The 18,485-nt window shown below is 30.8% G+C and overlaps 2 protein-coding genes across 3 annotated transcripts; one reads left to right on the forward strand and one right to left on the reverse strand.

The window, feature by feature from the left end:
* Positions 1-427: 427 nt before the first annotated feature.
* LEA4-5 (Late Embryogenesis Abundant 4-5) lies at positions 428-1,141 on the reverse strand. The gene is made up of 2 exons (XM_012232372.4): positions 984-1,141; positions 428-907 (listed from the first exon to the last, which is right to left on the reverse strand). Exons 1-2 carry the CDS (start codon positions 1,068-1,070, stop codon positions 536-538), a joined length of 459 nt encoding a protein of 152 aa, XP_012087762.1. The 5' UTR covers positions 1,071-1,141; the 3' UTR covers positions 428-535.
* A 10,244-nt stretch (positions 1,142-11,385) lies between these two features.
* On the forward strand, positions 11,386-17,005 carry FAD2 (fatty acid desaturase 2). 2 transcript variants are annotated; one of them, XM_089717137.1, is made up of 2 exons: positions 11,386-11,600; positions 15,703-17,005. In XM_089717137.1, exon 2 carries the CDS (start codon positions 15,714-15,716, stop codon positions 16,863-16,865), a length of 1,152 nt encoding a protein of 383 aa, XP_089573263.1. In that variant the 5' UTR covers positions 11,386-11,600; positions 15,703-15,713; the 3' UTR covers positions 16,866-17,005.
* The last annotated feature ends 1,480 nt before the right edge of the window (positions 17,006-18,485 follow it).

Raw genomic sequence — 18,485 nt, forward strand, 5'->3', positions numbered from 1 at the left:
TATGAAAATTAAAAATATTAAAATTTCAATTTAAAGTTATGGAAATTTTTATATTTTCAAGAAATAAATTATGACGCAAATTTTAATTTTTATATTTTTGATATTTAAAAGGGATATTTCTAATAATACACTTGAAATGTATATTACGTTGAGTGTCCGTTATTTTTTGGGGCGGAAAAAATATTATGTTATGTTGTGCGAGTTTCTGTAGAACAACCAGAAAGACTCGGATTTAGTCCTTTCATATCACAATTTTTCCCTTAAAATTTATAGTACTCCGAATGCGTTGTTTATTTTAAAATTCGTTGTTGACTGTCACTGTTTGTGACCAATTCTTCTGCAGATTCAATTTTGACTCGAAGCAAGTCATAAAAATGGCCATGTCTGTGACATGAGAAAAATCTTAGAAAAATTTATAAATAAAATATCTACTAAAAGATACCTTTTATTCAACTGGAATTGCTTAACAAGAAAAAGACACCAAACAGAAAACATAGATATATTACATAACAGGAGCTAAAGCACATGCCATGCCCTACACACGTGGGTTATGGCCAGTGGTGTCTCCGGGCAACCCAGATGGGCGAGTCCTGGTCAAACCCGTTGGGTCCACCTCTCCACCGTATGGCTGCCCTGTGCCGTGTCCAGGCATGGCCGACATTTGCTGGGTCCCTGTAGGGTAACCGGTTGTCCCAGTTGTTGAATGGGTATAGGTTTCGGTTGTGCCTTGAGCGCCCGGACCAGCAGTTGTGTACTGTACATGGCCACCAGCCTTGGCTGCCTGCCTCGCCGCTGCGTTATCCTCGCGCGCTTCTAGTTTCCGCAATTCTGCCTCCGTTTTCCTCTCTTCTTTCTTCTCTCTCGCCATTTCCTTCTGCACTGGATCACGTGTTGACATTCTCTCCACCTACACCATTCACAAAATATGATTACTTACCTAAAAAAAGATGTAAAAAAAGAACAAACATGTGAAGAGGATCAACCTTCTCTTGCGCCTCTGCTCTGGTTTTTTCCATGCCAGCCTTAGCAGAGGCTCCAACGTTAGCTGCGGTTTCCTTCAGCGACTCCATTTTCACTCACTTGGCTATTCAAATTCAATCACTCACTTGGCTATTCAATTACGCATTGTCTTCGTCGTTCCAGAGCTCATGTATTATATAGATATAGTTTAGACACTGAAGAGCTCCTGCAGTGTCGACACGTATAAGCAAAAAATGAAACGTGGAGTCCAATTAATGACTCTACTTCTTTCGTATACCACGTGGAATGCAGATAGCTTTAGACATGTTCTTTTTTGGGGCGGTTAGGTATACGTGGCGAGTTCTCTAAGATGTGTTGCGACACGAAGCCGCCATGTTGCTCCATCGGTCTTGCTATTCGGGCAGTTGGACCTGCAAATTTCGGCCTATGAAAAACTTTGAAGATGAAGGTTTATCCATCTTATCCATTTCAATTAAACAACTGCATTTTAATAAATATATATTTTTTAATTTATAAGATTTATGTTATTCTCGTAATTTATCAGAATCAGGTCTCCTCGTTTATGCAAAGATCGTAGCTCTCCAGTCATATTAAAATTGTAATTTATCAAAAATATCATCTGATTGTTCTTTCCATTTAGATAAAGAGTATAGTTTTGGAGTACATATATTTTCACAAATTTAGTGAGTGGAAGAAAAAATTATCTGATCTTTCAAACCGTAACAAAAAAAAAAGTCATAATTTTTATTATTAAAGATTTGTGTTTTATATCAATCTTATTTCCATGAAGAGCGTTTGTATTGCATTTACATAGGAAATTCTGTATATCACATGACAAACATGATAATACATACATGCCAACACATTGTAGGAAACAAATCACATGAGTGGAAAGAGCAACTCCTATAAGTAACTGTTATCCATATATACAAACATCATATTCATGAGACAGGCCTAGGTTTGGGCCATTAGTAACTTGGACTAGAATAGCGATAGCCATAGCCAGAGCCAGATGCATGGCCTTAGCGGGAATGTTTTTCATCCATGCTACGAGCCATCTCAACTGTCTCACGAAGAGATTTAGGTTTAGAAATTCTATTATCATTTTCTAATTCCTCTTTAAGTCCACTTATAAACTTCCTAATCAACTCCTTTTCAGACTAATCCACGGCCCGATTACTTAACCTTTCAAATTCTTTTCTATAGTCTTTTAAACTACCGGTTAGCTTCACTTTTAACAGTGTTTCCTCAAATTCTTGATATTCAACTTCTGCAAACCTAGAAATTAACTCTTGTTTGAAAACCTCCCATGTACGTTCTTTGCAGCCATGGAAGCCATTGGCTCGCTTCCCCTTCTAAATGAAATGAAGCTAAACCCACCTTTTGTTTTTCAAGAATTCCATGGAAATTAAAAAACTGAGAAACTATATTAAGCCACTCTAATGGCGGTCCAGTGCCTGTGAAATGAGGGAAATCTAACTGTAATTGGGATTTGGTGTTCTTTTCTACTTGTAACGTAGAGATCTTGTCTTCTAGTTTTTTCAGAGTAATATCAAGTTTTTCTACGGCTTGTGATAACAAGTACCGTTTAGTTTCCTGGTTTTTGTAATTCTTTTAACTTTGTCTAGTTTTCTTTGGAAAGCTATTCTTTGGTTTTGAAAACCAAAAAGAAGAAATAAAAGTAGAGAAATGATTGATACAAGTAAAAGAAAGGAGTCTAATGGGAGTTGAAATGACGACGGACAACATGCCGGTCTACTACTAAATGGTCTTTCTCTTTCAGTCTCCGATTCTCCTTCCATTCCATAACTTGATCCACCCCAAGAACAACAAGGACTCATTGGTTGCTTTGCTCTGGTCTGATCAAGGTCTGAGCTTTAATGACAGTTGGCTACGCTTCACGTGATTTGGCATCGGACAGGTGTTTATTGGGTACTAAATATTACGACACGTAATGATTTATTCCAGCTGGTATTTGACACGTATAAGAGGTGGTCTTCATCCTCTTGTTATGTTTATAATAATTTTATAAATGAATATTTACTATTATACTCGTTATCATCGAGCAATACTGTGAATCAACAAGTCATCATTCATCACTTGCCAATACAATAACCACCACTTGTCATCAGAAGAACTCAGAAGCTAGCACCAGTTATCATATTTAATAACAAAATTTTAAAATAATAAATTTTAATATGTTTTTATAGTCTTATAATTAAAACATTTTAATTTTTTTATATAATAAAAAAAATTAATTGAAAATACCGAAGCAAAATATTTGCGTTATTCAAAATATTTTTTAAATTATTATCTAATTAATTGTGTTGTACTTTCTCAAAATCAAACTTTAATTCAGTTGCCTTTTATTTTATTTAAACACCAATCTTAACTTTGGGTTGCTATTAAAGATTTTCACAATAGAAATCACATCATTTTCTATTTTTCTGTCCAACATTACAAATATAATAGATCTTATTACGTTTTAAAAATATTAAAAGACCATCTATAAAATTACTGAAAATCAGAAATAATTTTTTCTGAAAAAAAAGTATTAAAGTTTTCGTTTCTCTTGATTTTCAGTTAATAATATTATTAATTTTACTTTAAACAAAAACTATTTAAATAATTTAATATCACACATTGAGTATAAGTAAATTCCGTATATTTCGTACTGTTTATGATGATAATGAAAATATTAATGTACACGTCATTTGTACATATTTTTAGATTGGCTTGTGATGTAGGTCAATGGTGCCCTGCACGAAACGTAAAAACCAGCCATAAAAACACGGTATATTTGAACCGACAGACATCAATTCCATCCCATGTGAATCGTGATATACCAAAGATTCCTAACAACCACTTGATATTTATAATGGCTGAATTTAAATTATGTTTGTATTTTTTACGGAAATTTTTTATGGCGTCTTCAATTTCTATTTTGACTTAATATTTTAATTTGTAAAATTATATATATTAAATTTTTTAATTGACAGATTAAATATTTAAATTTATAAAGTTAGATCGATTTAACGATTATTTAATAATTTAAAATGTAAGAATTATTCTTTTTAAAACTGTATAACCACATATTAAGTCAATATTTTCAAATAAAAAGTCAAAACAAAAATTTAAAAAATTTGTTGTTATAATCGAATTGGATCGGATTTGCCAATTTAAATACTCAACTTGTATATGCGGATCAATGATTTTTTATCCAACTCAACCTATCAACTGAATGAGCTCGCGAGTCAAAATTAAAATATAATTATTTAAAAGGAATAACCAACAAAATTAGTTATACTTAAAATATAATTATAGAATAATTTTTACAAACCGCAAGACATTCCAATAATATCATTTTAAAATAGTTTTTGATAATAATAACAACAATAGTAATAATAAGCAAGAATATTTGAAAATTAAATTTTCTAATAAGAAATATAACTAATAAAATTTAAAAATTAGTAACATAATTATAGAAGTTTTAAACTACAATATGTTCCATTAACAATATTTCAAAATAAATTTATATAAAAATAATAATTTTAAAGGTAAGTAGTACTAAATATTTAAATATTTTTATTTAAAATTAAATTGAATTAACTAAAATAATTTATAATTATACTCATATACACACACATATGATAATTTTACATGCAGAGGCGAGTCTGCGGATTTACCTAGTGAATCCATGACCAATCCAATGCGTGAATTATAAAAATGACTTGTCCAATTCAATCATTATATTTTTAAACCCACCGGGTTGGATTAGGTTAGTATGGATTATGTACAACTCTAGTTATTATTAATATAAATGAGTGTGAATTATTATACAAAATTAATTTTAGTAGTTAATCATATTTATACATAATCAAATTGATATAACCGGAGACATAAATATTACATATTATTACACATGCATATAGGACTTGGTTATACCTAGTTTATGTTGTCCCGTACACCAATCAAGCCAACATATAATATTTATGAAAAAGGCTAACATCACAAAAATACACATCCATTCCTTATCAAAAATTAATGATCCTAGAAAATCACTATAAGAAACATACAACTAACTGTGGTGGATTTCAAGATAGCATTTAATTCGGTTGACTTATATATAACAATTAATTTGTAGATGTTTGGTAATTTTTTTTTTTTTTTAAAGAAAAATCAAACTAGAATTTCATTAATTGGAAATTGTATACAAATTATAATATTTTTGTCATAGGGGATCGCTGGCTCCACTTTGTGACTATTTATGATCACTGTTCGACTTCATAGTTTTTCTATAAACCTGATCTGATTATCTTTAAATTTCTTCCTTCTATTGGAGATGATATTTGCACTTTTTTCTGCATAACTATTCATATAATAAAAGACGCTGGACAAAATTACTATAATAGTGACAAAAAATAACTCATAACTAGATATGAGACAAAATCTCAATATATGAGTGACAATAAATTTCAATATATGTGCGACAATAATTCAGAGAATTATTCGCAAAAAAACCAAATAAAAAAAGAAAAGGGGCAACCACCGGTAAGAGCTCACCGGTGGCCGCCCATAAAAAAAGAGAAGAGAGGTTTTAAGTTGTCAAAGAAAATCACTGCTAAATATTTAAAAGTTGGTAACCCTTTTTTAATTAATGATGTTTGGTAAGCTGTGACCGATAACACTGATAGAAGTTGATGATTATTAATTATTTTTATTTTGAGCTATTTAAAAGTTTGAGTTATTTGGTTGAGAGTTGCAATCCATTTAATGCATGTTCATGTCAACTTGAAATAATGGACTACATATTCATCCACTTATACCTACTAATAAAATAAAATTTTCACGATAAAATTTAATTTTTAAATAGCATTGTTTGTCTGTCACTATTTTAACAAAGAACTAAGCAGATTAGATAGATTTTTCACATTAATATTATTTTCAAAATTGCCAAATTAGAAAAAACTTTTTATATAAAAAGAGCATTTAAAATATAAAATTTTCTTATATAAAAAAAATGAGAGAGTATCATACGATGAATTTTTTAAAGTTTTTTTATAATGAAAACATAATTCGATACTGGTAATTAATTATTTAACATATATGTATTTTTTTATTTATTATAAATAAATAAATTACATATATGTGATAAATAAATTAACATGTACCAAAATTTTGATGATGATCAAAATAATATACTCCAAAAATATGAGGATCTCATCTACAGATTGATAATTACAGCTAGATAATCTTGAGCCATCCATTAAATAATAGATTGTTTTTAAAATTATTATTAATAGTATGAAAAAGTGCACAAGATAGATTTTAAATTTTAAATATTTCAGAATTTTTTTATCAAAATTCAGAATTAAATTATATATTGTACCTAATATTAATATAATATAGCATTATTTAGAATAAACGCATGATTGATGGATAGATCACATCAAGTGACAAAGAAAAATAGAATAAGAAGATCAATGAGTATATGCAGCCGTATATTCATATATTATATTATTTTTGCTCACAACTTACCAACTAATTATAAATCAAATAGATTCTTAAATGCATATATTTCACAAGAGAATTGTTTTTATTATTTAATTTCACGTGTATGTGCAAACACGTGAAATATCATATTTCATCAAATCAACGTTTATTTGATATAAGTCATTTTGCAATAAATGCACACAGTAGATTTTGGATTCATGGACGAATGGATGTAGCCGTGCAGACTTTGAATTCTTCCTCATAAAAAATTATTATCAATTTATTAAATATTATTTAAAAAAGAAAGCTACCCTATATGTATTTTTTAAATATTAAATTTAAATTAATAAATTTAAATTTTTCATTAAAAATTTTATAAGCTATCAATAAGACAAAACAAATGACACATTCTATATATTGGTATGATTGCAACAAGTATTATTAAGTAGCTTACGACTCTACACAAAAACATTTTCAATTTTACATTTTATTATAATTGCATGATATTTCTACATTTTGACAAGTATGCCAAAAGATAACTAACAAATTAATTAATATATGTTACCTTATTTTTTACTATCCAATTGGAAATTTTTAGAAATTAAATTTCATTTTTATGTTTTTAATTTGTAATTAAATCAGAGACATTAAAAGTACCAATATTTTAATTGGCAACAATAAAATTTCTATATGTCAACTTAATTTTGGTTATATTTCATTATCACTCGATCTTACAACAAGTTAAGTATATTAAAAATATCTTGTTTTGCTCAATAAGGATCTATTACTTAAAGTGAATTTTGATTTGTTTGAATACCTAGAAAAAAGTTAATTGACCTCCAATAAGCGGTGAGCTTGATTAAGGAATTTTGAAAATGCCTTTTAAAGAGTGGTAGTAGCTTTCGAGTCAACTTCCATTTCCTTATCCGCACAAGCTTTGCCTGCTCAACTCAACTTACACGAAGCTTCCTTCACGGCATCAATTACTGACCGCCGCTTTGTTTGGATGAAGATAGGGATCGTCAAATTAAGGTATAATAGAGCATGCTATGAAAAAGTATAGTAAATGTTTTTTTGGAAAAAGTATAGTAAATGATGGTTTAATAATATTATTTTGTTTGATTGAATGGTAAGAGAAAGTAATGTTTAATATAAAGATTACGAAAATATTCTTATCGTGAAAGATTTATAAATATAATTATGAATAATTTTGAAAATTTTAAGTTTTTTAAATATGCTTACACTTCAAATAATTTTCAAAAAACTATCATCTCCCTCAAAGTATTACCCCACACGACTAAATAACATCTATTCATCCAAACAATCATTAAGATGAGATATATATGTACTCGATGCATGTATATATGGTCGAAATAGAAAGACGTGTAAGAATTAGAATAAAAACATATTTTGGCCCCTTAACTTTAACAATTTTGTCAATTTGCCCCTTTTTTTTTTTTTGAAACATTTTCTTTTCGCAATCTCAAACTTCATCTATGAGGTACACGCGCCCCTTTTGATCGAACCTTGATGGAGCGGGCAAAAAGTATACAAAATGCACGAGTGAGACGGTAAGTAATCGTAACCCTTTTGATCGAACCTTGATGGAGCGGGCAAAAAGTACACAAAATACGCGCGTGAGGCAGTAAGTAATCGTAACCCATTAAAACGACACCGTATGAAGTACTTCAATATGCCTAAAGCAATATTAAGACGGTTCCGTTACACTTATAAACCTCATCTTTTCCCACAATGTAAATAAAGAGAATCAGTGAATTTTTGACAAAAAACCGCTTGAAATCGAATTTCCTCTAGAAATTGAGCGGAGAAGAAATGTTAAAGAATTGGAAAATTTGAAATTAATTAGTGGCTGAAGGGGTAAAAGATCATCTCCACACGAAAAGAACAGAAACGATAATAGGGGAAGATACGGGGAGGTATAAAGAAGAAGTATCTTTGGATATGAAATCTCAAAACTGAAAATGTTTCAAAAATGGTAAAGTTAAGGGACCAAAATATATATTCAGCCTAAGAATTTGAGATGACATATACCCAAAGGCTAACACTTTCCTTCCATTATTAGCTTTAAGAAATATTATCGATATCGATATCGATTATTATCAATTACGACCAATTCAACCAAAAAGATTCTAAATATTGTAGATTTTAATGCTTGAAATTTGAAACATGTAAGCTCCAATTTTAAAATAATAGCATATAATTGTTAAAAAAAGTATATTAATGCTTGACTTGGTGATATATATTTGTCATATTCATGTCATATATCAAATAGATGGAATAAACGCATGCATTGCACATGGAAGGAGAAGCACAAAACACGTTTTGCAAGTGCAGAAGCTTCCATTATTAATATTATTAGGATTAGGATTAGGATTAGCTGGGGATGATGACAGGATTGTATGGACATTCATGTCATGGCATTAAATACAACACCAACATTAGCTACGTACAACCAAGGTCGGCTATATTTTTAGGTACAATATCTGAATATTAATATTATTATCAGAATACCATCTCTGAAATTTGGTCTAAATATAAAAACTAAGGGCATATATGTATAATTAATTGCCCTTATTTTCAGAAAAAAAATATATAAATAGAAACATAAATAAACTCAATCGGATAAAGTAACACTGTGATTGTAAACAAAATTAAACCAGATATAATAACAAAACATGTAACAGTTAAAAAATTTTAAAAAGATAATGCTAATTTTGAAACTTTAATGAAAGAAAAAAAAAAAAAAAAACGCATACCATGTTAAGAATGTAAGGGATTAATACTTTTTTTATTTGCAACATAGCTGGGTTTCGGTTCAGAACCGAAAATAGCTTTTCCTTTAAATTGAATTAAACTGAAGTTAGTTCAAAAATTGAACCAAATCGATCAGTTCATTTGGTACATATCGATTTGATTTTACTCAAAAAATAAATGTTCTACAATAATTGATATAAAAATTGAAATTATAAATGATTGAAAACCGAAGTCGAAAATCAAATAATCGAACTAAAAATAAAAATAAATTCAATTTGGTTCGGTGTTCGATTCTTTCCAAAGGTTGCTCACCCCTGTTTGCACACATGTTTCTTCGTTTGGGATGAGAAGTAGTATTTAGATATATATTTTTTACATATATATATATATACACACATATAAGATCTCCAATGGATTGGAAAAATATATAAGCTATATAGCAGGATAACCTTTTTCATTGAATTATATTCAGTAATTCGGTGATAACTTTTGTGATGGATGATACTTGAACTTGAGGTTTTTGGCTCTTCATATCTTCTACAAAATATGAAAAAGTCAACCAGATCATACCCTGCGATATTTAGGTAATTTTCCTAATAATAACAACTTCAAATTACATATTTCATTTTTTTTTAATTTGATATGTATTTTTTAAAAATAAAATATTTTTTTGAACTCGCTTTGTACATTTTTTTTAAACCCTTGATCTTATATAGAAATTATAATATATGTAAATATTTATCAACATTTTTATTTTAAGCATTAAAAAGTAATTATTTTATTTACAGCATTTCATTATGCTTTCCATGTTTCCTAAAAAATAAGATATAAATAACAGAAGTCAGTTACAAGGAAATGATTCATATAAATATACAATGACAGGTGAATTGATTTTCAAAATAAAAAGTTAATGTGGCAAACATAATTTTTCTTCAACACAACACTTATTTCTTGAAAATGACTCTTTTCTCAGGTTAATTATTTATTATTTATTGAGATACATGGGAAATATACCCTAGAGATATAGGGGGGACCTGGTCCCTTCCCCTAGCTCTAAAAGTCCTTCCAATTTTTATTTTATAAAATAAAATAAAGCATATTTTAAGTGTACCAAAAATTATTTCACAATAGTTTATCATATATAATATACCATTCTCATTGACCATTCATCCTATATAATAAAATAATATATATAACTAGAAAAAATTTTAACTAATAATTTTAAAATTTAAAACCAAATAATAATTCAACATTTATAAATTTAAATTAGATGGTTGATTTCAAATTGAAAGCTCAAATTTAAGTTCCTCCAACACACAAATCATATTAAAAACATATAAAAATAAGAACACTTTTTTTTTTTAATGAACAATATATTTTTACTATAAAAAAAAGAACAAATATATTTTTTTATCAAAAAATCCAGTTATTTTCCGAATTTATCAAAAACATCTGATTTTTTTTTTCTAAAACCAAGCTAACATTATAATCGAACCAAACAGCTATCCGATTCGTGATTTAACCGATCAAATTGACTAGTCCGGCTTGATTCCAAAAATATTGGATATAATTATGGCTTTCTTAACTTTTGCTTCCATCTCTTTTTGAGTATTTTTGTTTAAGAAAAAACATTTTAATTATGGACGCCATAATTATTTATTGAAGATGGAGGGATAAATTGCTTTAAAAATCAATAGTTAGATTGTTTTTTTTTTTTACAGAAAAATCACAAAAATGAAAATTTAGTGATATTATAATTATTTTTCAAAAATAAGAACTAAAGTGTTAATAAGATAAAATTTAAGTACCACATATTTTCCCAAAAAATATATATAGAGCAATAATATCTGGAGGAGATAAGAAATCACAAAAGTACAATAATTACAAAAATATACGGAAATGAGTCCGTTAACTTTAATAAAAATATAAAGATAAAATAATAATTCGTGAAAGTAAAATTAAATGTATGGAAATTAGCCGTGCGTTAAACAGTGTCATAGAGAAAAAAAATATAAAAATAACATAATTTATTTTTAAAAATATAGGGTACAAAATCATATATTTTACCAAACTATAAGAGTAAAATAGTAATTTTCCCTTAATATAAACCAGGTTAAAGGAAAGAGAGGATACATGAGCAAGGAAAGTCGCGATTTTTAACTAAGGGACAGACCGCGGAAAGTCCAAACAACATGTTGACATATGGTGGGCCCCACACCACTGTATAGGGTAGGAGCGCAAGCTTAAGTACCGCCCACTTCTTTGCATGCTTTTGAGCAGAGGCCGGTATCCTTCTACGGCCATAGCCACACAGAGAGACGCAGGAGGCGGATAGCTTTCGATTCTTTCAGGTACACTTTTTTTTTTTTTTTTGTTGCGTTTCTTTGTCATTTTCCTTTATGTTCTTATTATGGCCGGTTCGAATTTTTCGCATTCGCATTTTGGTTTTCGTTTTCCATTCCATCAAACTCTGCTCTGTAATGTAAATTAGATCCAGGCGAAAACCAGCAACAGATATGTTAGATCTTCCTTTTTCGATTTTAGATTTGATTTTTTGATTTTTTTTTGAATTTTTCTTGAATATTGGGAAGAGAGTTGTCGCTTTGGTTGGACATTTTTAAGTTTCCATATTGAAATCAATTTCCATATTGAAGCCTTCTTTTTAAAAAAATTTTTTTTCTTGAATATTGTTTAGAGATTATCGGTTTGGTTCGACATTAAGTTTCCATATTGAATCTATTTCAAATTTGTTTTATTTTTTCTTTAGTATTGTTTGGGTTTATTAACCTTTTGCCTGTTTGTTACGAAAGAAAAAAAAAACTTTTGCTCTGTTCTCGAGGCTCTCTCTGTTTAATCGATCCGTGTATCTGTCGACTGTCGTCCTTTTCTTGAAGCCGGTCACGTGATCTCCGCTCTATATGCTTTCACATTTAGTTGTATTCCATATTAGTTTTTAGCATGATACTTCCTTTTTTTTTTTATTATTTCTTAGTTTTGTTTAATTTTTCTTCATTTACACTGTTGTTTGTATCTGTTTGGCCTTATTTTTCAATTAGAATACTCTGAAAGCGATTTTGTTTTGTTGTTAACAAACTTTGTGCTTAATTGCTTATAAAAAAAAATAATAGGAAAAAAGAGAACCCATATATAGCATATTGGCATCTTGATTCTAATACTTACCCCTACTATTTGTTAAATGTTCTTGTGTACTTCGTTGCTTTGGGTTCCTGATTGGTTTCTTTTGTTTTTTCTTTTTTATATTGTAGGAATTCATCTTTTCAATTAGGCTAGCTCTACGAAACACTAATTAAGCTAAAAAAAATATATTAATCGGTTTTGTAAATGAAAGTAAACCTCCTCTTTTTAATAAAATATGAGAAAGTAAAAGACTTTTCCTTTGTTTTTTTTTTGGTTCATTAATACTTTTCCTTTCAATATACTATTACTATCTAATCGAACATCATTTGCGGTGGGATTGTGAACAGAGGGAAAAAAAAAGTATTACATGTATGATAATTAATTATTTTGAAAAGTTTACTGTCAAAATATGTAACTATACCTAACAATTTGCCACTCGCTAGCAATCATTCCCTTCACCAGAATTCGTACGGTCAAAATAGTTGGCTTTGGCCCCTCAATAGCTGTGACTGTACAACTAGGTCATTGTATAGGGGGTATGAATCATTTGTTAGCGTCGAACAGCAGCTGGTCAGTGGAGTGGGACCCATTTCTGTTTTGTTGTGTAGAACCCACCACATGCAAGTCTCTCATTTATTGGAATCGAGGGAGGCGGTCATTGTCAAAGATGATTTTTGGTCTGTTAATTTAAGTGGTTCGCCGTGTGCTAGCGTTCTAGTTTATTGGTGGTTGATGTCAGGTAGTAGTTAATGAATTGAAGGTTGGCCACTTTGGTAAGACCAGTTTTCTCGCCGAAATCTTTTTTTTTTTTCTTTTTTCCTTTCTTTTTCTTTTTTAAGAGAAGATGCACCAAAAGCCCTGGGATGCGTTATAGTGTGCAGTATAAGTCATTAGTGCGCTAACCATATGAAGAAATAGGGGAAATTATTTGGTACATCCAGTGAATCCATTTCTCATATTTAGGTGAAATCATTTAGCTATAATTTCAGGTGGTACTATTTCTGCAGTCACTTAATAATTTCCCCAGAATAGAGATGAAGATTTGATTTGTTTCTTGTACCTGCTCCACCCTAATCTGTAACAATGGATTATGTAAACATTTTCGTTTAATGATTGTCACTCTCCAGGTCATTGCATGGGTCATTTGGATTGTATATCAAATAATTAAGGAAGGTTCATAAGTAGGATATTTTTTTTTTGACATTATCATAAGTAGGATATTTAATTTTTTTAGGTGTATATTTTGAATCAAACATCTAATTTATACAATTAGATCTGACTTGACATGCTGTCAATCGCATGTCAGACAATGTGGTCATATAGCATATATCATGGCTCATTAGTATCCATTGAGTGAGGTTCCTTTCTTGATGCACATGGCTTGGTTACCCCACCACAACTCGTAGAATGGGGTTCAAGTAGTTTGGACAATCCAAATTTGGTTATTCTTGAATAATTGCTTATAGTGACCACAAAATACCATAGTATGGAATTATGGATGTAGTGTTGGCTTCTTGTCTTTATTGATGAGACCACATCCTCATCTTTTGTGGACTCAGTTGGATCTTATTTTCTTGCGGTATAAATCTTTAATGCCTTTTGAGGTGGATTTTAAGTTTCCTGTACAGATGTGTTAGATTTTGTCCATTGAAAAAAATAAATTGATGTTTACCAAAAGAAAGAATTTAGTTCACGGTAAAGCAATAATTGCACTCCTTATTTTTTACAGTAAGTGCTTTAAATAGACCCCAGAATGTGAGTCAACACCTAATTATAAATTATTACCATTGCATCTACTAGCACTTTAATGTCAATTCAAGAACCTTTTATTTGTTGCGATATATATGTTCTTGTTCCCATGGATATCATTAGTCATTAGTATCACTGTATAAAATATTTAGTGCTACTATAACCATATAAGGCACAAATGACTAACAGCAAGAAAAATAAAACTTTTTCATGTCCAACTGTTTTTTTTTTTTTTTTTTTTGGTGATAATAGTCAATCTTTACTGCATATTCTGTGATTGGTCTTGTATTACATGGGACATGAGGATGTCTACTGCTACTTTAACGAGCACATGGGCTCACCTCTGCTTTCCACTTTTCCCATTTTTGCATTTGCTTCTAAACAAATTATAATTAGCTTCTCTGAGTAAAGGTTTCACTGTTGTTTTGCTATATGATATACTCTTGTGACAAGGGTAATTGAACATTTGGATCGTGTTCCATTAAGAACAAGTACAATAAGAAAAGAAATCCAATGTAGGAGGTTGAGGGGAGACCTGACAACTTCTTTCCTTAAAAGTTTTTGGTGTATCTGCAAAAACTTAGCAAGGAGAAGGTCCAGCATTAAAGTATGTGATTAGTCTGTTAAAATGTTTAATATAATGTCTTGGTCAGATGCACAGAGCTGTTTTATCAATGGATTATATATATATATATATATATATATATATATATATATATATATATATATATATATATTGTGACAAGGATTGGCAACAGATCGATTGACCCTGATTACTCTCCACTTGTCATCCAAAGCCTAGCTAAGCCTTAACCTTTACCTAGGGGCTTGAGGTTTAGCCTGCTAAATCTCCGACTGGGGTTTCTGTTTCCATGGGATCCCGAGCAGTCTTTGAGTCAATTAGCAGGCAGTCAATTTCATTTGCAATTGTATGGTTTTACAGATGGTGGCTCTTGTTTGGTCAAACTCAGCAGAAGTGGGAGAATGCCTATGATGCTTGTACAAGGGATTTCTTGCTGATTAAGACGGTCTGATACTTGGTTTACCAACCACGCAGTATACCATATCTGACACTATAATTTTTGTGCCAATATTAAACCACGCAGTATATACCATATCTGACACTATAATTTTTGTGCCAATATTTTAATCGGCATCTGTTTCTGATTTTAGTGCTTGATTTGCTATTCTAGCCTTACACCATTTAAAAAGTACCTATAATTGGTGTAATGCTCTCATCTTCACTCAGTAAAAGTGATTGACAGATCCATTTATGCAGCAAATGCTGTGTGTTTCTTTCATATCTTGATGCCTGTGTAAGGAACTCTCTATCATTGTGATGCCTGTAGGATTAAGTGGATTTTTTTCTTTAAGTTGAATTTTGGCATGTTTTGGTTGAAGTTGAAATTTTACATGTTTTAAGCTCATTACTGTGCGAAGTTTGATTGTTGATGTGGTAATTTGTCACTGGGAGACATATCTGCTCCTAAACTGCCAATTATTAAGGGAATTGATTTTATACATATACCATCATATAGGAACTCAACATCTACTTAATTTTTTCAGGTTGTGCAACAATGGGTGCCGGTGGCAGAATGTCTGTTCCTCCTTCCCCCAAGAAGTTGGAAGCTGAGGTCTTGAAACGAGTTCCATACTCGAAGCCACCATTCACACTTGGTCAGGTCAAGAAAGCTATCCCACCTCATTGTTTCCAGCGTTCTGTTCTCCGCTCATTCTCGTATGTTGTTTATGACCTGACCCTTGCCTTTATCTTTTATTATGTTGCCACCAATTACTTCCACCTCCTTCCTCAACCCCTCTCTTATGTGGCCTGGCCAATTTACTGGTCCCTCCAAGGCTGTGTCCTCACTGGCATTTGGGTTATAGCACATGAGTGTGGGCATCATGCCTTTAGTGACTATCAATGGCTTGATGACATAGTTGGCCTTCTCCTCCATTCCTGTCTCCTTGTCCCTTACTTTTCATGGAAACATAGCCACCGCCGTCATCACTCTAACACCGGTTCCCTTGAGCGAGATGAAGTATTTGTCCCTAAAAAGAAATCCAACATCCGCTGGTTCTCCAAATACCTTAACAACCTACCAGGCCGCCTATTCACTCTTACCATAACACTTGCCCTTGGCTGGCCGCTATACCTAGCATTTAATGTTTCAGGCAGGCATTATGACCGATTTGCCTGTCACTTTGACCCATATGGCCCTATCTACAATGATCGCGAGCGAACTGAGATATTCATTTCTGATGCTGGTGTTCTTGCTGTCACTTATGGTCTCTACCGTCTTGCTCTAGCAAAGGGCTTTGCTTGGGTTATTTGCGTTTATGGAGTACCTTTGTTAGTGGTGAATGCATTTCTTGTTATGATCACATATCTGCAACATACTCATCCTTCATTGCCGCATTATGATTCTTCTGAGTGGGATTGGCTGAGAGGCGCGCTCGCAACTGTTGATAGAGATTACGGAATCTTGAACAAGGTATTCCATAACATTACAGACACTCATGTAGCTCACCATTTGTTTTCTACAATGCCACATTATCATGCAATGGAGGCTACAAATGCCATAAAACCAATTCTGGGAGAATATTACCAATTCGACAGGACTCCTTTCTTCAAGGCAATGTGGAGAGAGGCAAAAGAGTGCATTTACGTTGAACCAGATGATGCTGATCAAAGCAGAGGTGTGTTCTGGTACAAAAACAAGTTTTGATTGTTAGAAAAATTTGCAAAATGAAGGTGTTGCAAGTTCTGGACTACTTGTTAGGAATTTGGATTTGCTTTCTCAGTAATTTAGGCAGTTCAATTGTGTTGAATTAAGTTAAAATCTTATATGCACTTATTTTGGAATAATTTTATCCACCCAGGTAGAAACAATATGAACAATCTAAGTTTATGTTCTATAATGAATGTAAGACTTGTTTCTTGAGCCAAAATGAAAATCTATGATGAGGTTTATAAAAATTCAAATTCAGATGGACCACGAAAGGTGCTCAATCCAATTGAACCTATGAGAATATACTTAGATTTGATTTAGTTAGGTGTTGACTGATAGTTCGGTTTATTAAAATTAACAAGCCAAAGCCAAATCAAATTCTCAAATTTTAAAGAATTATAATAATTTTACTTTGGGTTTTAGGGCTGTTCAATTATAAAGACCCCTATATCCCCCGCAAAACAAAAGCAAGAATAATAAGAGAATTTGCAGGCAGTCTCCTCCTCAACCACAAAGATGGATGTTGAAGTCAGCTGATCCGACCACTTACATCCTATCCTCACTAACGGAATTGCAATAGACATTTGATATGGGCCCAGCCCAACTCGATTTTCGGCCTTTCTCATCTCATCCAATTTTCTACCATTTGTTGTGAGAAAGCTATGAATTTTAACTAATGATAGAATTTGTATTATGGACATCGACATAACCCTATTAAAACTTTTGTTTATTCATAATTTATTAAGGAAAGTATCTACATTTATCTCTACCATAATTAGATAATAGACTGATTTGTAAAGTATATCAATTACTCTTATAAATAGCTTAATGATAGGCTGTAGTTTATGAGTTAATTACGTTATTTATCCGTATAAATTGAGGTGTGCAGATTAATGAAAACATATCTTCCCACCAACATCTTCTTCATCCTATTTTAGATAATTAATGATTTGGTGGCTAATTACTAATTAGTCAAGAATCCTATCTACTATGTCCCTTCACATACACACAATCAAATTATACTCCCCATTAAAAATTAAATTAAATTAATTATCCAACAATTAATTAACCTCTCATTTTCATTGTCTAAGCACGAGGATTGAAAAGTGTTAACAAGGTATAGTTAATTAAGATACTAGCTACTTGCTTTGCTTTGGATAATGACCCTTATGTGATCATTACAATGTACTTCACCCATTACTCACTAAGATATAATATTGGGAATGGAGTAATAAAAATTCAATAAATGACACAAAAAAAAAAAAAAATTTGCAATTATACCAAAATCTTTTGATAATATATTGTTTTACCTTGGATTTCAAATATATATATATACTTATATATTCCAAATAAAAGAATAGCACCCTTTTCTCTTCTTGATGGCTTTGGCACTATGCAATATATCATTTTAATTTTGACCAAATAGGCACAATTAAAATTAATTTCTGAAATTATAGATAAAATAATATATTTCAAAAGAATTAGGTGTAATTATAATCTTTCAAAAAGATTTGAATTTTTTATATTATTAGTCATTTTACTATAAGGTTAAATGCATGTAGACTGGCAATAACAAAGATCAATAAAGAAAAAACAAATTGGGATATAGGAATATCG

This window comes from Jatropha curcas, chromosome 2 (genome assembly GCF_041381405.1).
Source record: "Jatropha curcas cultivar XTBG-Jc1 chromosome 2, XTBG_Jcur_1.0, whole genome shotgun sequence".
Taxonomy (NCBI): domain Eukaryota; kingdom Viridiplantae; phylum Streptophyta; class Magnoliopsida; order Malpighiales; family Euphorbiaceae; genus Jatropha; species Jatropha curcas.